Source organism: Atractosteus spatula, chromosome 6 (genome assembly GCF_055471065.1).
Source record: "Atractosteus spatula isolate fAtrSpa1 chromosome 6, fAtrSpa1.hap1, whole genome shotgun sequence".
Classification (NCBI taxonomy): domain Eukaryota; kingdom Metazoa; phylum Chordata; class Actinopteri; order Semionotiformes; family Lepisosteidae; genus Atractosteus; species Atractosteus spatula.
The window spans coordinates 15,017,259-15,038,318 of NC_142711.1; the positions used below are offsets into that span (position 1 = coordinate 15,017,259).

General features: G+C 40.2%; 1 protein-coding gene and 1 non-coding gene across 2 annotated transcripts; both read right to left on the bottom strand.

The window, feature by feature from the left end:
- Window positions 1-803: 803 nt before the first annotated feature.
- Window positions 804-875, bottom strand: trnaa-cgc (transfer RNA alanine (anticodon CGC)). The gene has a single exon. It is a non-coding gene; the product is annotated as a tRNA-Ala (tRNA).
- Window positions 876-11,373: 10,498 nt separating this feature from the next.
- On the bottom strand, window positions 11,374-16,292 carry LOC148832032 (macrophage-expressed gene 1 protein-like). The gene is made up of 2 exons (XM_088919112.1): window positions 15,864-16,292; window positions 11,374-12,909 (listed from the first exon to the last, which is right to left on the bottom strand). Exons 1-2 carry the CDS (start codon window positions 16,290-16,292, stop codon window positions 11,374-11,376), a joined length of 1,965 nt encoding a protein of 654 aa, XP_088775238.1.
- Between the last annotated feature and the right edge of the window lie 4,768 nt (window positions 16,293-21,060).

Consider the following 21,060-nt stretch of genomic DNA (forward strand, 5'->3'; position numbering starts at 1 on the left):
AGAATTTCCACGCGTGGCTTCACAAACCGTCCGAGGGCAAGGAGACGGGAGCAGAGCAAAGCAAAGCCCCGTGATCATGATTCAACCATCACGAATGCGGGCAGGCCATTTCTTCCACGTTTCTGCGCTATTTGCTCCAAATCTCGGTGCCCATTGCTGAGCGCTTCAGTGTTTGTGTAAGACCGAGCGGCTCTGCGTCCGGGTACTCGCCACGCCCCCACGTAGTTCCCAAGGGCAGCCAATCGCGTCTCGGAGACGCCACGCCCGTCTGCCCTCCCCCTTCCCGCAGGCTCGTAACGCCCCGCCCATCTCGCCCTGCCGAGGCTACACGAAGGTACTGTATTACTGTGCAGCGCAGTTACATTTTAGCTCTATAGCAGGTAATACATTGGGGGGAATCACAATGACCCAAGATCAGAAAGGCTCCAAACAAGACTACTAGACTTTTGGGTTTGGACTGTCGGACGTGACGTGAAAGCTGGAGATGACAATATTCCGGTTGGCTCTTCCCAAGTCTATACATATATTTAAAATTAGATGTTATATTCCTTCTGGCCACAACCCATGATCTCGTACTCATTCTATATAAAATATATATAGTCTATATTTATAGTCTTGGATCTTATTTGTGTCAGCTGTCGATTCAGTTTAAGTTGTGTGGTTTTAATAAAGAGTAAATTTTGTGCTGTCATTTTTATTTGACTAAGAGAATGATAAAGATGAACACAGTTCTTGAGAATTAATTTAAAAATCATGGCTAATTGTGTCATAATTGCATTTGAATGAAAAAAAAAAAAAGCTAATGGAGATGCCGGGGATTGAACCCGGGGCCTCATACATGCGAAGCATGCGCTCTACCACTGAGCTACATCCCCTATACGGTACGCGGATAACGCAGAAGTCTTTACAACAATTCCCGCCGCCGAAGCGGTTCAGCAGATTTTCATTATTTATGTGGTGCTTCCCCCATGTGGCAGGTTGAAGAATTCCAATTCAGAGACTACGAGGTGAAAGCTATACTGGACAAACGAGAATCCACTAATCTATATCCAACATTTTGAAACCGAAAATAAATGGTATCTAAAACGTCCCGTTCGTGCTGTTATATACGTGTCATAAATTAAACTATTAGATATTTCTTCGTGACTGTACACTGGGAGTGGGGATGCTACTCGATGAAGTCGCAAATTCGCAAACTAAACCACTATTCCAACCCCCTTCCGTCCGACGGAGTTCATAATTAAGGACAGGACCTCACGCGCCTTCTTTCCATTTTCAGGAAACAATGTGAGCAGGATTCAGGTGAAACTTAAATTAAAATCATTGCTCCCAAGAATCTGTCTAAAGAGCTCTTATAGTTTATCAGTAAGTGTTGTACAGACACACGTGGGAACTGATCAGGGGCCGCTGGTTAAGAAAATGAGAACCCAAGTCAGCACAAGAGAGGGGAGGCCATTCTTTGTTTTATTATTCTGATCTAAGGGACCTCACCCAGACGTTTCTTGAAAGAAACAGCGAGCTGCATGAATCCTTGATATCAACAAAGACGCTGACTACTGCCATAATACCAAAAGCATGAAGAGTTTTTTTCTTATATATGTTTTTTTTTTTCTAAATGAAAACAAAATTTAAAAAGCGGTCGGCTTTTATCAAGCCGGTAAACTGTAGTTTTATAATGCAGTGGTAGCCGGTGGCTCTGTAACCCCGTACTTCCTGTTAAAGAACGACAGTAACACACGTTTACAGATGTAACTGGAAACACAGAGAGAACTTTATTTACAGGGTCAGAGACAGTGATATACTATCTTGAGTCTATTTCTTTTTCTTTTTGGTCTGGAGCACACACCACTAAAAACCAAGGGTGTAGTTTCGAAAGAATATCAATTTAGCACTCAATTTTACAATGAAAAAACAAACGACGTAAACTTACACAATTGCACTAATGTGTTTAAACATGAAATACCCCTCTGCTGGTGTGAAAATACATACAGTAGCAGAGAAATAATATAAACCTCATATATAAACCTGAAACCCTTTGAACTCACAAATGCTTATGTGCGTCATTAAAACACATTGTATGAGTTGAAGAAGTTCAAGTAGGTAGCTGCGTCAGCATGTGTAGGATTATTCCACACTGAAAGGAAAAGAAATGAAACAACATTTTGGCTGTGGAGCCTTCTTCAGTTGTGAGGGAGATGGTGTATCATGAAAGTTTGGTCTACATCTGACTGTAGCAGCAAGGCATATTATAAGTGTAAAGTGTTGTTAAAAATTCTAATTAACTTTTTGATGCCTTGACAGATCAGCTTGGGCCTCTGTGGTAAGTGAGGGATGCAGCTGAAACAATATCGATATGCAAAGACTCTTGTTGTATCCAAAATTGGACATAGGAAATGCAATTCAATGACAAAGAAGGCAGGTGAATGGATTAGAATGCACAGGCTGTACAGATGTAGTCACTCAGAATGCTTAAGGTGGGATGCAAGAGTTTAGATGATTTTCCATTGCAACAATCCCGACAACAAAATGTAGTCAAAATGAGCACCTCAAAACGTTTCCAAATAACCATAAATGACCGTTAAAGAAGTCAATGCAGAAGTTCGGGAAGAAAGTGTAATACCCTACCTGGACCACTTAAATACATACCATTATATTCATGAATGGATAATGTTAATGATGTTCAGAAACTTCTTTTTTATTTTCATCTACCAAAATTTCCCTTTAGTTCCATTATTTCATATTAATATTGCATATTGGGTCAGCATGTGTAGGTTTATTCCAAAATACTCCCAGAAGTAGGAGGACAGATGAAATGAAGCTTAAGTTTTCACTCACATCTAACGCACCACCAGTGCCACATATCGATCTTCTTTGGCCAGTGTACCGTCGCGCACTGAAGTCCCCTTGAGGTGGTAACCAGTTTTTCTGAGCAATCTGAGTGGCTGCATTAGGAAATTGTTCTATATTTTGGCCACATGCTGCTTGCACGACCTTCACATCCATCCCCTCCTTGACATTTTATAGCAGGGTGATGAGACTTGTCCAGTTCTGGGGCACGATGGGACTGGTCATGCCATCTCCTCTTTATCTTTAGATCCAGGCGTGAGGCAGACAGGAAGACAGGCAGCTTGTCACAGTGTTCCCAGCGGGGCAGCGAGGAGAGAACTTGCGACGTGCTCTGCTGTAGCCCAGATAGTTGACATATGTCACTGAAAGTTTGACGTTGTCCTCACTTCTATTCTGCAATACTCTCTTTGGTATTTAATCAAGACCTTGACAATGTTCTTGGCATTATAATACAGTATCTGTTTTTGACTTGCCTGTCCTGGCCATACGTTACCCTTTGTGAAGCCATAAGTGAGAGCTTTACAGTTCTGATCAGTTCACTTATGTCCAGGTGTTAATCTGAAATCAATTAATTGTCCTTTCTCTCTTTGCGATTTAGTCACAGCTTCTGTGAACAAATAAGCTTGAAATCTGTGGGAGTGAAAGTGTGCTGTTCATTGTAGACTGATGCACTGAATGGTGTTGTGTATCTTTCTGCTAGAATTACTCAAAGTATCATAATGGAAAACTGAAAGGACAGAAATGCAAAACGCAAAGTGTAATCATTGATTATACAAAGTGTAATCTCGGTTACAAATAATAACATACCACATAGGACAATATGAAGCATCCTTTAGAAGATAAGAGCAAATATAAATGAGAGGCCATTCAGTCCATGAAGTTCTGATAGGGACCACAGGGAGGTGACAGCAGCATGATGCTCAGGCAGCACTGTGGAGTTTTGATGTGATTGTGGAGTGCGCTGAAGGATGCTCATACGGTATCTTTTAGTTCTGGTGCAGATGGTTTTGAATGAAGAGGAGTTCACTTCTCTCTATTAGGTGTACACGTTGTACACGTTATAGAGCCTTGGTCATTAGTAGTTCATTGATGAAAGCCTCTCATTCTGCTGTTTCTTGAAAGGATCCAGGGCATTGTCTTCAATACCATGACTGGGCAGCTTGTTCCATACATCCACAACCCTTTGTGTAAAGAAACGCCTCCAGTGTCACAATTACATTCACTTCTACATAGTTTCCATGCATGTCCTCTGGTTCTTGGTTCTCTGCTGATTCTGAAGCAATCCTCTGGGTTGACTTTCTCAATACCCTTGCAGGTTTTGAGAATTTGGATCAGGTCTTCTCATGCTCTTCTCTGTTCAAGATAATGTGTAGTTAATTTAACCTGTAAGTGAAGGATACTTAGTCCCTTAAGATCAAGAATGCATCTGGTTTCTGTTCTCTGGAGTCATTCCAGAGTACCAGAGTCTTTTCTATAATGTTTTAAACAAAATTTTACACAATATTCTAAATAAGACCTTACTAGTGTTTTTACCCACATAAAATTTAGCTTTTTTTAATAGCTTCCCCAGATTGTCTAGAAGATGGAAATGATGTGACACCAGGGTCTTTATTATTTATATAGTACATCTGAGCAACTAGAGAGTGTTATAATTCTTGCCATGGATAATTTAGTAGAAAATGTTATTAAAATATACTACCTGTTACTTGATACTAAGACAAATGAGAATTCATTGCAAATAGCAATGGTTAAGGGGACAGACAATTTATAACCTGTAAAGAAAAAGAACAGGTTAACTACCAAAAACCCTTTAAGAGAACTATGAAACTTCAGCATCATGCAAAAATAAAATAAATGGTCCCTCACAAAGGTTTTAAATGGCATCCGATTTTGTGAAATTACAAAATGACGCAGATACGTTTTTAAAGATCAAAAGGTTTTAAAGGTTTATTCAAAACCTGCATATTCAAACAGAAGACTGCTAACATAAGTTTCTGTAAATAGGAAAAAACTAAAGTTAAAAAACTGAAATACTGAAATATGTTGATTGCATAAGTATTCAGACCTGCCCGTGAATATTTAGTGGCAGCAATTAGAGCAATTACTTTTGAGTCTCTACCAACTTTTTCATGCCAATGTGGTGCAATTTCTTCCCATTGTTCCTAAAAGATTGGCTCAGGCTCACTCAAGCTGCCTGTGGATCACCTATGGACAGCGGTATTCAACTCTTTAAAAAAGATTCTCAACAGATTTCAGGTCAGTACTTTGACTGGACCACTCAAGGACTCATTTACTGGACCACTCAAGGACTCATTTCCTTACTCTTAGGCCACTAAGACTCTGCAGTATTAGGCTCCGTCTATGTTTATTTCAGTTTTGACTTTCCACTCCCTGTTGATGAGAAGCATATTATCGTTGGGCTCAGTCTGCATGCTTGACAGTAGGAATGGTGTTGATTGAATGATGTACAGATCCAGCCATTCATCCTGCACAGGGGATGCATTATACCGCAGTTTTTTTAAAGATAGGACTACAGTTCTTTGTAAAACCGCCAGGTGGAGCAGTGAAAGCTTAATGTGGCATGTGGAGCATTTGGGCTGTTGCCAGAAAATGCCTGGTTTTGAATCCTGGTCAATGCTGAGGGACAATCTTATTCCAATTACAGAATTTAAATTGTATACTGTTTAGACTTTTATTAATTTCAAACTTTGTATTACAGCACATTAAACATGAAACTAAAAAAGTAGGTATATTTTATAAAAGCAAGATTGCTCAGTTGGATATATAAAAGAAGAATTTATTATTATACTGTAGCTTGTGAACGTGCAAGGGTGTAGGTAGGTGGATTGAGCACTGTGCGTGTATCCAGCGTGTACTTGAGGGGTGTACGACATCCACTTGTGATATTTTACCTGCTTAGTTACACAATTCTATATTAATATTACTATCAAGTGGTATTAAATCAGTACAACTTTTTTTTATAATTACAGCAAGTGGTGTTCTTACTACATATTCTTAGAAAGGGATAAAATGTTCTAACTTTTTATGAAGTACAGTATATAAACCTTATAATGTTAGAACAAGCACATTAAAATCTTAACCCACTGCAAGTCACCAAGTTAAAGACTTTGATGCATAAAATATTTATGAAGAAGGTGGAATACTGTTGTGTACTTTTTTATATTTAGCTATCACTAACATCTACTGTGTGTACATTAGGTATGTATTATGTCATACCACAGTTTTTATTTTCAGCTAACAGAACTTACCTTTAGGTTTTTTGTATGTGGGTGCAAACCTAAAAGAGGCACGTCATGTTCACAAGCTACAGTATAGTAATAAACTTTTTTATATTTTCAACAGCGCAATCTTGCTTTTATAAAATATACCTACTTTGTAATTAGTTTAACCTTTGAAGAGTTTGCATGAGAGAAGAAGGTACCTTTTTAGAAGTTGTGTACTGTGCAAAGTAGGTGAATTTGACAAACAGCTAGTGTTGTTTAAAGTATTTAAAATCTATCTGACTGTACTGTAGCTCTCACGTAATTTGAGCAGAAAGTCATCTTGCTCTCACAAGAAGCTCTGGTAGAGTTTGTGTTAACACACTGCACCCTCTTGAATGGATTTTTATCACCTTTTTCTGTCTGGGGCATGGGGGTGTCTCCCTTTCTCAGTTTAACATCTGATATGTCCCCAGTAAGCCGAGAGACTAAAACCCACTATAAATAAAACATCTGTCTTGCGACATTTCGCAAACTGCTCCAAAGTCGGGCGCAGAGTAAAATGCTCTAAACTGAAAGCCACGATGGACACCACAATTACCCGTAACACAGTCAGTCTGTCCAGGGTGGTGGTGGGCTGTCTCCTTGACATCTGATACTCCCCAGTATGCTTAAGCGATCGTGACTGTCAAATAAATATACTGCAATATATCAAATTAATAAAAATGTTAATGTAAACATCATAATAATTACAATTGACAACATTGTTTTATTCACAATTGGTTAAATTTGCCATTGCACTTCAAAGTTGCATCACAAAGAAAATAAAAATGGTTGTAAAGTGATCCAAAGCTACGTCAGGTAGGTAGGTAGCTGCGTCAGCATTCTACATAACAAACACAGCGGGGTGTAACAGTCCTAGCCTTGGTGACAAATAAAATGTTTGTTAAAGAAGGATGGAGCTGTGTTACATAAAGTGGCTGCAATGGAATACGTAAAAGGTAATTCAAAGGTGAAAAAAAGACTCAATGTGTCGCCTCTATAACTCTTCAGCTTACAGATCATCTAAGGTCATTCATTATTAATATTCTTAATATCTTCTGTATCACATTAAACTTGGAACATTTTTACAAGTGTAAATCCACCAGTCTATCAATTTTCTAACCACTTTATCCAGGACATGTAGCAGTTTCACCTACACTATTTGGTTACATTTTTTACAATTTTGACAGACTTCAGAATGTTTCAACTGATGCTTACAAATGTAACATAATGAGTACTGTGGTGAAAGAGCTATTGAGCACAAGACATCTTTCCGCCTGAGAAAAGATTTACATATGTAGTTTATTCTCATCTGTGTGAAAACAGGAAATACAGAAGGAGTTTCACAAATTAACGAGAGGTCTGGAACACTCTGTCTCACAAACAGGCATTTTAACAAGAAAGAGAAGGTTGTGAAAAAAGAAAATTACCCCAATAAAATACAATTTCAAAATACAAGCAGTTTGAAATTATTAATTGTTCTTAATAAATTCATATTGTTAATTATTATCAGATACATTATTATAGCTCAGTTTCAGTAGTCTTTGTAATACTGTTTTGTTATTTACGAATTATAATTATAATATATATAATTTAGTTTTAAGGCTTGTTGTAAAGGCGTGTCTTTAATTGCCGCACTTGATGGAATAAGTTATGTTGAATTGACTTGCATTAAAGCAGTTGAACTGGTTTTTACTCCCACTGTTGACAGTGTTCATGTTTGCCCATTCGTGTTGTTAATATAATTTAACTTTGAAAAGAAGGAATGTTTATTGGTTAAAGGAGAGCTTGTGCCCTGAGCAAGAATCAAACACAGGCTTCCAGAATGCGAAGCAAGCACTGAAGCCATTGTACCGACGCGCCACTTGGAAGCGTAGGCTATAACCGAAAAGGACAAGCAATATGTTTCCAAAGTAATCATGAGTGAATGAGTCAAATTGATGCAGATGTTTACAAAGAAAGTGAAACTTTGAGAAATAGACATATATTATATTTACTTAAATTAATATCATTCATAATATATATATCATTCATATCATTGTATCATCCCTGAACAAAATACAATCAGTTTGAAATTTTTAGCCGTTCTTAATAAATTCATATTGTTTGAAATGATCAGATATGTTATTATAGTTCAGTTTCAGCAATCTTTTTAATACCATTTTGTTGTTCTTGATTTTCATTATAATTATATACATTTTTATTTTAAAGCCTGTTGTAAAGACCTACCTGTAATTGCCCCGCTTGAATGAATAGAGTATGTTGAATTGACTTGAACTAAACTAAACTAAACTAAACAGTTGAACTGTTGACAGTATCCACGTTTGCCCATTCATGTTGTTAATATAATTAATATAGCTTTGAACACGTTGTGATATTTAGAGATAACAAAGAAGGGAATCAAACATGGGCTTCCAGAATGCAAGGCAAGCACCAAAGCCATTGTACCAAAACGCCACTTGGAAGCTTAAACTATAACTGAAAAGGACAAGCAAAATGTTTTCAAAGTAATCACAAGTGAATGAGTCAAATTGATGCAGATGTTTACAAAGAAAGTGAACTACGGTAATACTTAGAGCTATATGAATATTTTAGTTCAGGTGGGTAGCTGTGTCATGCATAGGTGTGCATAGCATGGATTAAACCTATTACTTGTTCCTATAAATATTTGATGTTTAGATCCTTTAATTAATATTGTTATCAATTTCTCAATAACTTTAATTTCTCAAACTTTAGACACGCAATTCCATATTATATTCCCTATTAAGTGGATTCTAAAAAGTAAACCGTTTTTTACTGCGATAACGAGTGCAAGTTTTCATAGAAAAGATTAAAACATTATAGCTTTTTATGAAGTATAGAAACGTAATATAGTCAAAACAAACACTACAAAACTTTTCCAAAATAACCACAGTACATGATTGAGTGAACGACTTTGATGTATAAAATATTTATGAAGAAACTGGAAAAATGTTGTATATGTTTTGTTTAAATTACCACTACCAGCCATAAAAAGTTTGTATAATATATTTATATTCCTAAATTAATATTTTTTATGATGTTCAGAGACATTAAGTTCCCGTTATTTTTATTCTCAGCTACCATGTTTTCCCTTTAGTTTTAAAATATCATATTAATATTCCATATTAAGCGGATTTAAACATGCAGAGTAGAGAGATTAAATGAAGCAATCGTTTCACTAACAACTAATACACCACAAGTGCCACCTGTCGATCTTGATCATTTTGGCCAGCAAATCACGTACTATGGTAGCCTGAAACTCAAATCCCGCAGTACAGGTTTCACCGTGCATTTTGAATGGCTACATCTGTAATTGACACATTTAATGGAGTCCTTTGTGACACAGTTGTATGTGAATTGATGTGTAAGTTGATTCTTGGAGGCACCGTGGTTATCATTGCTGTCTCTGGGATCAATTCTAAACCAGGGATGTCTGGTTTCCTCCCAAAGTCCAAGAACATACTGGTAGATAAATTTTCTTAGGGGAAAAATGGCTCTGATGTCAGTTTGATGAACTTTTAGGTGAATTTAATGCAACTAATAATTGTATTTCTACAGGACAAGAGTTCTACCAAATGAATGGATCAAGGAAGGTCTTTAACAGGCAATTCAGTAGGTTTCTTTATAAAGTAGAAGGACAAAGAGGCTGCATACTCAAGACTCAGGAATACAAAATTATAATTAACCTTGTTTTACATTTTTTATTGCAAAAGGAGCATTGAAAGTAGCTTCTCAAAGCACTTTAGAATAATAAGACAAAACAAATTAACATGAAAGGGAGCTAATAACATTAGTACAATTACAAATGAGGGTTCAGAATGCAGTAGATGATGCAAGGGGCAGAGGGAAATACTAGTTAAATCAGAGCCTTTCTTAAGCAGCAGGTTTTGAGTCTGGATTTGACAGTGTTCAAGGTATTTGACACTCTGATATCCTTAGGGAGAGAACTCCAGAGCTTTGGGACAATGCAGAAGGCCCTGTCACCCAGAGTGTAGACAGGCTTGGGGGACAGATAGGAGACCAGAGTCAGATGTAGAAATGTTGCGAGTTGGGGAGCAGGACAATAGTAACTCAGACAAGTACTGAGCTGCCAAGTCATGCAGAGCCTTATAGGTGAGCATGCAGATTTTAAAGTTGAATGAAACCTGATAGGAAGCAAGTGCAAGGACTCCAGGAAAGTATATAAGGGATCACTTGAATGTGACCTGATCAGGATTCCGACTTCCCGGATTACTGTAGTTTCTTTAACTTACAGTAGACACTCCAGCTAGTAGGGCGTTGGAGTAATCAATTCTAGAAAAGAAATCAGAGACATCATACGTATTGAAGAAAAATAGAAAACAATAATACAACTGCAGTAAGTGGTGAATGCAGAGATTTAGTAATGGCAAAAAAGAAGAAAATAGAAGTATACAGGTAAATAAAACATGAAAACTAAAACCAGCAGAATGTCGGAAGCAGGAGAAGAACATTAAAACTCCCACAGCCAAAATCACAGTAAGACAAAGGGGAGAAGCTATTAAATCCTCTTATTGGTTGATGGGAGATAGCAGAGTGATAGAACAAGGGTTGTCTAAAGGAGAAAGGAGTGTTTACCACTGATCTGAAAAGAATAGCCTCCAAACACACTGACATTTCCAGAACCACAACTGTTTTGTTTCAAATAAGAGCCAATCGCCATCCACAGTTATTCTTTTTGTCATTTATTAAGTGGAGCAGTCTGACATTACATAATCGATTAGAACACTGTGATACATACAAAAGCCAGAAATGAGAAATTTCAACCCAAACACTCTCCCAAACCATAATAATGATTTTAAAACAGAAAGGTCTAACAGTTTGTGCTTTAAGTCTCATAGAAACCAATAATAAATTTGGTGAAAATGTTAAAAAGAATTAAATTAATGTAAAGGGAAAATATAAGTACTATAATATTGAGAGGTATTCCCATATAGGAACTCACTTCAATGTTGCACATTTTCATGTCACCAAAAGTATAAGTAGAGAAGAATATTCCTCCAAAATTAATATAAGCTAGTAATTCATAGTTCTTAATAAGCAATGCTTTCTTACTTATTTAGAATGCAGGAATACAAACCCCAGATGAATAACCACCACCTTTATTCTGTACTATTCATGTCCTATTGTGTGTGCTTGTGTGTGTGAGGGATGTGATGTTACTTGGCTGGGGAATATTCTCCTCTCTCCTCCCTGTCTGCTCTGCCCTCCCACCCCTGTCCTGCTACACAGCGGTCAGGGTCAGGAACAGGGACAGGGACACCATCGCTGCGATGGCAAGCCTCCCCACACTGCCCAACCCCACCCTCTGAGCCGAGGCATGGGGTGACTGCGGCTCCTCCATCACCCACTGGACATCCCCCCGGGTTCCCATCCTCCAGCTCAGTCGCCCTGCAGACCTGTCCTCGAGGACTGTATCGTTGCCGAGGAGGGGGGGCCGGGTGAAGGGGGGCAGGCGAGCGGGAGGGAGCTCCGCGTCATTGAAGACCCCCGCCCTGACGCAGTACATCACCTGGCAGCCGTCGCTCACCGACACGGAGTGCTGGGCGAACCCCGGGGGGCATTTCTGCTGGCCGTTGGCCAGGGGATTCCCTGCCTCACAGCTAAAAAAACCGCCGAAGAGCGTAGAGTAGTGGGTACCCACTTGATAATCGCTGCTCAGACAGATCTTCAGCCCATCAGAGAGCAGGGCGAAGGAGAGGAAGCCTCTGGGGCAGCCGAACGATTTGGTGATGGGATTCTTCAGGGTATCACTGTAGAGACCCCCAAAAAGGACTGAGGACTCTTGGACCTTGCCTTTGGCAGAACACCAGTATGTGGCGACGTTTGCCCTCCGCACGTAGTAGACATTGTTGCAGATGTCTTTACAGCAGGTTAAGACCAGCCAGCATGATTTGCACTCCCGATGGCACTCGTAGACAGTGTATCCTTGTTCCTTGTTCTCGGAGCGCAGGAGGGTCGTGTTGTAGAATGCCTGGCAGGAGAAGGAGTCTGTCTTGGGGTTTTTCTGGTCCAGGCCTGGGCAAAGGGTGCCCCCATCCTGGGTTAGGGCGGTACAGCGCTGGAACACTCCTCCGAAACTGAGAATAGCCACTGTGTCATTGCAGGAGCCGTCGTCTAAGTTGGCCTGGAAACTGAAGTTTGGGGAGTTGGGGTCAACGCATCCTGGGAGGGTGTTGATGGTATAGTAGCGCTCGATGGCACTGAACACAGACAGAGTCAGACGTTGGACGGTGGCCACAGACAGGTCAGGCAGGGTGTTGCTGTTGAGGAGGAATGGCAGGGGTAGTCCAGAGCGGTCGATGGCCACCAGGTTCTGGGCCACACTTTGCTCCCACTGCTGTAGAGACAAGCCTGGGTAGAAAGGCACTCCGCCGTGACTCTCCGTGAAAGAGTAGGTGATGTTCCCCTCGTACATTTTGGATTCAGTGGTCTCAGCCACCTTCTTCCAAGACGGGCTGATATTATCGAAGAGCTTTAGGAAGCTGATCTGGGCGGAAAAGGTGATAGTCTTTTGAGAGACCTTGGTGTCCGAGACAAAGGTGCTCTTGAGGTAGTCTTCATGGACCAGGCTGGCCCCCACGTCCACTGAGGTCACGACATGCGTTCCGTACTCCAGGACCAGCATCTCGGACAAGAATTCTGCATTCCTAGTCTCATTGTTCTCCAGGGCATCCGAGATTTCCATTACCTGCCTCTTGAACCGTGGGTCCAGGGCAAACCTAGGATGAGCTTTGATGGTGTACAGAAAGTGACGAAACTGAAGAAGAAAAGACAGAGAGAAATAGTGGAAACGGAATATTTTTATTTCTGCTGCAGCAAAAAATCAGTTACTCCCTGACCTACAGTAACTGTGCAATGCCATTATAATAACAAATATGAATATCTACAGAAAGAAAAACATTACTAACACAGAATGTATGTGAAATAAGTGTATGTATACATCAGTCTGTAATTGTAGAACTATGACTTCCCAATGCTTTCCAACAGAAGAACCCAGCCTGCCTATCAAGCATTACAGTGGAAGTATCATGAATTGGGTCTGCTTTACTGCCTCAGGACCTACAGTAGACAGACAGAACCATGAGTTCAGCATTAAATCAGCAAATTCGGGAGAAAAATGTCAGGTCATCCATACACTGGCTGAGGCTTAGCTGAAAGTGCAGACTAAACATACATGCAGATTTCCAAGAAGTCAAAATCGAAATCCAGACCTCAACCCCATTGAACTATTATGGCATTGAGCTGCTGTGCAAGGAAATCTTCAACTGTCACCAACGTGAAGCAATCCTGTGAGGAACAAAATGCCAAAATTCCTAAAAGCCAATGTGAGAGAGTAAGCAGTTACAGGAAATGTTTAGTTGAAGTCACTGCTGCTTAACAAGGTGCCACCAGGTACAGAATCTTAGGTTTCATTTACCTGATTAGTATACATGAGGATATTTACTGTTGAATCATTTTGATAATTAAATAATACCAATGTATCTTTTGTAATTCTGCTATATAGTTTAATCAGGATATCGTATTGTTACAGCTGTGGGTGACTTGAGAAGTGTCTCTTAAGATTTAAGATAAAGTTTGTGACACTGGGAAGAGTAAAAACTTCTAACTTCAAAGCAGAGAGGACTGCTGAGGTCTGGGGGTCCCTTGAGAAGAAACAATAGTAAAGTTTATCTTTGTATACCCAGGCAAGTTGTGGATTAATGACTGCAAAGGAGCAGGGCAGAAAGACACAGTATATGTTCACCTTTAGAGCACGAGGGAGAGAGGAGAAGCAGGAAGAAGAAGCAAGGAGAGCAGAGAGAAGATAGAGGAGTCCAGAGGAGTTGGGACTTGAAGCTAGCACCAGGTGAGAGCTCCTACTTCCCGTATTGTTCTTAGTTTAATTAGTTTAATCTGTGTTTCATTCCCTTTTCCCTAATTTAAGCCCGGTGTCTCCGTTGTTCCGGGCTCAGCTTTGGAAGACAGATGCCCAAAAGCCCACCTATCACTGGGCTCAGGAGAAGCCTGAGGGCATAGGCTTCATCACGGCGTCCTGACCTCTGAGTCCAGGGCTGGAAGCACCTTGCCCCGTCATTGTTTTAACCTTTCGTGTTCCTGGTCCCAGTTCCCTGTTCCTGTTTTTGATTGTCTAGGATGGATCTCCCGGCATCTGGATTTTGGAGTGCACCTTACTACCCCTTTGGACTTCCTTTTGACTCGTTTGCCTGCACTCCCCCCAAACACAGGATCTCCTCAGTCACTGTCCCCTGTCTGTCATCCCGACCTTACCTCGCTGTGCCTTCCCAGAAGTCATTCTCCAGACACTTCTAGATTATACCGTCACGCATAGTGTCTTTAACAATGCATTTCACGGGAGTCTGACCCGGCTCTCGTGACAGTGTAGTTTATTGTAATAAATATTTGTTTTAGCCAAGTGTGCCTGGATTATTACTCCTTTGAACAAAGCTGTGCCAGATAATAAAGAATTCACGTGCCTCTAGTTATACCAGCTGCTCGGGTATATGATTAGAAATCACTTACAAGTCCGGGGTTATGAATAATTCTTTCACTGATTGACTAAACCGCTTGGTCAAATCCTGATTTTCATCAGTTTCGTAACCCCCAATTTGTAACAGTATATTAATCCTTTATTAAGATATTCATGCAGATCTAATTTCATTTTAGGTCTAAAATGCACAATAATACAGACAAACCTATTTTCTCAGTACTGTAAACATAGTCTTAGATATATAAGAAAACATTTTGTTGCATAATGTTTCCAATAAAGAGTCTGCTCACTTTGTGGCAGTGAATGTAAACTATGCAACAAATAAACACATAAATTGCAATTGCAGCAATTAATCAACTGCACATTTCCCCAGATTCTGAAAGAAGCTTTATTGTATGCTGAAAGGTAATTTATTGTTATGCTGTATGAAAACGTGTATAGTAACATTTTAAATTTTTTTAATTTAAACATTTTATCTGTATAAAATTGTAGCAATGTTGACATAATAATAAAGCCAATTTGCTTCATCTGAGTCTAGAATTAATACGTTTTTTTAAAAAAACATGACCTGATATAAGAGATGGAAAGATTGTATTAATTACTGCTATGAAAAACATCCGTGTATACATGAGAGTCCTTAGTGTCTACTTCTTCTCTTTTTGTCGCTGATATTCAATCTGTGTCCTACACTGTGTTATTGCCTCACTCATTGTCTCTCTCTATTTCTTTGTCTTTACTGAGACCTTGACTCTCTCATTGTCTCTGTATTGTTATCTGACACTTATCCTGTCTTATGTCACTTATGACCTTGTCTATATACATTAACTGTCTCTGTATGTTTTACTCTCTCTTAACTGTGACTGTCTCACTCTTTGACTGATTACATGTTTGTGTTTTAACTCTGTGGATGTCTCACTTATTTAATCTATCTGTGTTTCTCTGTCTCTTAACTGTGTCCTCAACTCTCACATTTTTTGTCTTTATGTTTCTCTCTCTCTTCTCCGTGTGCTTGTCTCTCTCCCATATTTCTCTCCTGTGTGCTTGTTTCTCTCCCTGTCTCTCTCTTCTCCGTGTGCTTGTCTCTCTCCCATATTTTTCTCCTTTGTGCTTGTCTCTCTCCCTGTCTTTCTTTTCTCTGTGTGCTTGTCTCTCTCCCTGTCTCTATCTTTTCTGTGTGCTTGTCTCTCTCCCTGCCTCTGTCTCTCAGTGATGGATCCTTTTACCTCCAGGCGGCTGGTGACTGACTGCTCCTTCACCTGATGTGTCTTCACCCTCCTGTTCTCGATGGAGAACTTGCTGTTGAGGAACTTTTTGAAAGACACGTCAGCATTGATGGAGCTTGCCTCCGTGCTCCTGTAGTCCTGCCAGTTCCCAATGATCTCCGAGTTGTGCTCCACCCGGCTTTCCTTCTGGGGGATAATGAAGACCTCGTCTGGGAGCAGGTACCCGTCCTCAGTGGTCTGGCAGAGGGAGTAGCTGAGATCCATCACCTGGCCCATGTCCAGGTTGCGAATGTTGTCCCATCCTCCACCTGGAAGAGCCTCCAGGACCTTGATCTCCTTCTCGACTTCCCTACACTTCTGGATCCCTGAGCACAGGGACAGACGTATCCAGGCTGCCAGCAGGAGGAACACGGCTGCATTCAGAGCCATGCTACAGGTGGTCTCCAGAAAGTAAAAAAAAATCTCTAAGCAGGAAAAGTGTCTTTAGCTATAATGAAGCGATGAAGAAAAATAGTCTTCTAAAAATATTATAAGTGTAGTTGACAAAAATGGCGGCACTTTCTGCAGAAAGGGACAGTCGTTTTGTTACTTGCTGTCTCTTGGTGTATGAGTGTCATGCTGAAGGTGATTTCAGCATTCTTATTCATCAGGACTTCCTGGGGTGTGACTATGTGGTGTATTAGATGTCCTGTCTTAACTGTAAGAAGAAATGCAGAAGAAATGTACTGAAACCTAGGTTTCACTTTTGGTTTAGTTAGTTTGGTTTAGTAAGTAAAACTTGCAGACTTTGAAATAGAAGCTGATATTTCCCATATATTAATTCATATAGTTATTATACACCTGATCTAAATCATATAATCCTACTCCACACATTCAAAACAAAACAAAGTAAATAACATGAATGGAAAATGCAAAAGTCAGGATTGTAAAATCAGTACAACCCCTGGTTTTGGGAAACCTAAATTAATTTGGTGCACAAATGTGTTCGTTTTATTGCACACAATTGCAGGCATTAATTACACACTACCTATATGTGTGCATTGATAGTTTTTTACCCTAATTTCAGAATAAATCCAACTGTATCTGTGAGGACTCTCCTTCAGATAGTGAATTTCAGTCAAGCATTCAACCATGAAGACCAAGGAGCATGGAGAAGGGCATAGATGAGGAGAAGGTTATAAAAAACTCAAACACCAAATATACCTTTCAGCACTGTAAAGACAATCATTAAGAAGTGGAAGAGATATTGTACATCCCAGACACTGTCAAGACCAGGGCCTCCCTCTAAATTTAGCAGCTTGTCAAGGACGAAACAAGAAAGAGATGCCACAGGGATGATGAAAGTCTTACAGAGTCCATGGGCTGAGATGGGACAGTCAACAATATCCTGGTGTATAATCCAACTTTAATTCCTTCTTGAAGTTTGCAGTAAAGTACCTACAGTAAGTAATACAATCAACATGTGTCAGAAAGCTTTGTGGTTATGCAAGATAAAATTGGCTTAAAAACAAAGTGTTACAACTAACCCAAACACAGCATAGTACAGATGTAGCCATTTAAAATGGAGGGGAAAAACCCGTACCGCGGGATTTGAGCTACAGGCTACCACAATACGTAATTCGTTGGCCAAAATGATCGAGATCGACAGGTGGCACTTGTGGTGCATTAGCTGTTAGTGAAACGCTAGCTTCATTTAATCTCTCTACTCTGCATGTTAAAATCCGCTTAATATGGAATATTAATATGGAATTTTACAACTAAAGGGAAAATTTTGTAGTTGAGCATAAAAATAACAGAAGCATGACCTCTCAGAACGTCAAAAACAATATTAATTTAGGAACATTATACACATAATGTTTAATTATACACACTGTATATGGCTTGTAGTGGTAGTTTAAACAAAAAATACACAACAGTATTCCACTTTCTTCGTAAACATTTTATGTATCAACGTCTTTCACTCGGTCATGTACTGTGGTTATTTTGGAAAAGTTTTGACGTGCTCGTTCTGACTATATTAAGCTTATATACTTTATAAAAAGCTATAATATTTTAATCTTTTCTATGAATACTTGCACTCGTTATCGCAGTAAAAAAAAGTGTATGTGTACTCTGCTTAACGCAGCTCCGACCTTCTTTAACAAACATTTTATTTGTCACCAAGGCTAGGTGAGTTACACCCTGCTGTGTTTGTTATGTAGAATAGACAGTTTTACCTGGGGGATAGAGATGGAATTTTCAGTAGCATTCCCTCTCTTGTCAATGTTTGTTTCCTGTTTTTTCTAAGCACTCGTTTTTTCCATACTGTAGTTTTAAAACTTGAACAAAGATGTTGTCACGGACGTCCAAAGGGACTAACCGTGGGGAGCAGGAGAGCGGAAAAAGACCCATATGCGTAGCGGCAAGATGGGAAAAAGGCCCGAGTTCCTGAATGCCGTATAGAAACCTATGCCCTGAGGGAGCGGACGTGGGGCGCCCTGGTGCTAGGCGGGTCTCAGGACATCCGAACGTCAATGCTGAGCCAGGACAGAGTGCAAGACCCGGAAATATATAGCCCAAGGGAAAGAGAGGGACCGGAAGGACAGCAGACCGGAAACTAGGGACAGGACAGAGAAGGAGCGCCCTCTGGCTGCAGAGGGCGTGACAGATGTGCCACATGCATACAGCACAATGCTGTATAGTTTTAAAGCACTTACAGTACAGGTTGTGGGAAATACATTTATTTGTACTATATCAAAGTGTGCTTTTGCCACAGCACCCTACATTACAAACTATGAGTGTTTAATTGAGGGAGAGTGTATTTATTAACCCGGTGAAGGGGGAGTGGGGACAAGTTGTTTTACAGCAGCAGTACTGGTGTGCAGATGGACAGAAGGAAAAAAACCCAACAGCAACAACAATATACATTCATATTTCAGGAGTCAAGGTCAAGAGTTAATACCAATATGGCTACAGGTATGAATGAGGACTTGAATCTGTTGGTTTTGGAGTTGGAGAGTTGGTACCTGCGTTCTGATGGGAGTAACTTGAAGTTATTAAACAAGGGGTGTGAAGGATCATCGCAGATGGATTTTGCTTTACGCAAAACAAGTGTATGATAGACGGAGGAGAGGGTTGGAAGATCAGCATGTAACGAACAGTTCTATCCGGACCCTATGCGGACGACACAATCCAGAATAGTGAGGAAGGAATGCACTAGGGAAAAGTCATGCAGGAACAGGGATGAGCAGGGGGGCGTGTCCATACGGTGCTGGTGATCCGGGAAGGTGTGGCCGAGGCAAACAGTCCAGAATAAATCCAAAAGGGGGAATCCAAAAACGAAAGAAAAAGGTCCAAGCCTGAGAAATCCATCCAAACAGGAGATTAAAATCAGGTGCCGGGTCGGGACCGGCGGGGGGAACAAGGACAGGAGCAGGAAGTTAAAAACATGACGGAGCCAGGCGCCACCAGGTCCCGGGCTCGCACAATGCCGGGATCAGATGCAGAGCCACGAGTAAGGTGAGCGCCTGGCTTATAAAGGCAAACTGAACAGGGGAGAAACAAGGAACAGGTGGCAGGAATGATACAAACGAGGAAGGCCTGGAGCGCCCTTAAGAGGAGGGGTTACGATCGTGACAGAGCACCAATGACCTTCTGACATATTTCACACAAGGCTGCCCAGTTTATTCTTGCGTCTCAGGATCAGGTTGCCAAACCAGCAGATCAGGGTGAAAGTTAGACCAGATCCAAGGAAGGACCGGTAGACCAAAATCAACAATGAATCATCGACCTTAAAATACCATAACATAACACAGGTCCAATGTCCTATTACGTCTTGTAGGGCAGGAAACATATTGATGGAAATTGGTAAGTGATTTCTTCAGGGAGCAGTGGTTGAAAGCTCCCATGATGAAATTAGGAGCATCAGAGAAGTTGTTTTGAAAGTGTTGAACAGTCTGTGCAATTCGCTCTGCTGCCCTGATTGCGTTGGCTTTCCGATGCATATAGACTACAGTTACAACAATTTGAGGAGACTCTCGAGCAAGGTAAAATGGCCGTAATGAAACTGAGAAAAGTTCGATGTCAGGCTCACAAACACATTCTCTTACTGATTTACAAACAAACACCTCAGCCTTGTGCCTTCGGCATCCCGATGCAAAGGTTCTCCAAAACCGTCGATTTCCAGATCGGAATCCGTTTCCCCACAGAATCCGTGTCCCATTGTCTATTATAACAGTATCTACAGCAATGTCGTAGAGAGGAACATGTCCAAATGTTTCTGTTATAGTCGACATCCCTCCCCTAGAGGGCGCTCCATTTTACTCCTGTCAGTAGTTCCCTGTGATCGTTTGTATGTGTTCCAGGTGTGCCTTGTTGTGTCTCCCCCTATTTATTCTTAGCTCCTCCAGGGCTCAGGGCTCAACATTAGGGTACAGAAGTCATGAGGCCCGCCTAGCAGCAGGATACCCTATACCTGTCTCCTGAGGGCATAGGCCTCATCCCTGACACCTCCCGTGTTCTGAGCCCGGGGTCTGTTTGTGTTCTCCCCTTTCCAGGGAATTTTAGCCTCCTCATGTCTCAAGATGGATCTACGGTTGGTGTTTGCCTATTAACCTGGAGGTCAGTGTTTGATTCCCTCTCAATGTACATGTTTTTTTAAATAAATAGAGACTCATTTAAAAAAAATAAAGTAGTAAATATTATCTATATTATAATTACATTTTATGTTCATATATCACAACGTGTTCAATAAATAAATGTAAAATATGAATGAGCAAATGTGAATACTGTCAACAGTGGGAGTAAAAAACAGTTCAACTGGTTTAATTCAATAAAATTCAAAATACTGCATCCCAATGGGACAATTATAATCGAGAATAACAAAGCAATATTATAAACACCACTGAAACCGAACTATAATAATGTATATGATCACTATTAATAATATTAAATTATTTTAATAATAATAATTTTAAGCTGCATTTTGTTCAGGGTCCTTTGTCACAACCTTTGCTTTCTTATCAAATTGCCTATTTTTGAGACAGGATGCTTCAGATGTCAATAGCTTTTCCAACAAATGACACAGAGCCTTCAAACCACAGTGTTAAAGATCGCATTTTGTGAAAATTTTCACAACTTTTACATAAACAACATCTATTACCTTGTTCCAGTATTTAAATGTTCATTTCACATTCATGTTCTCATAGTGGGGTACAGG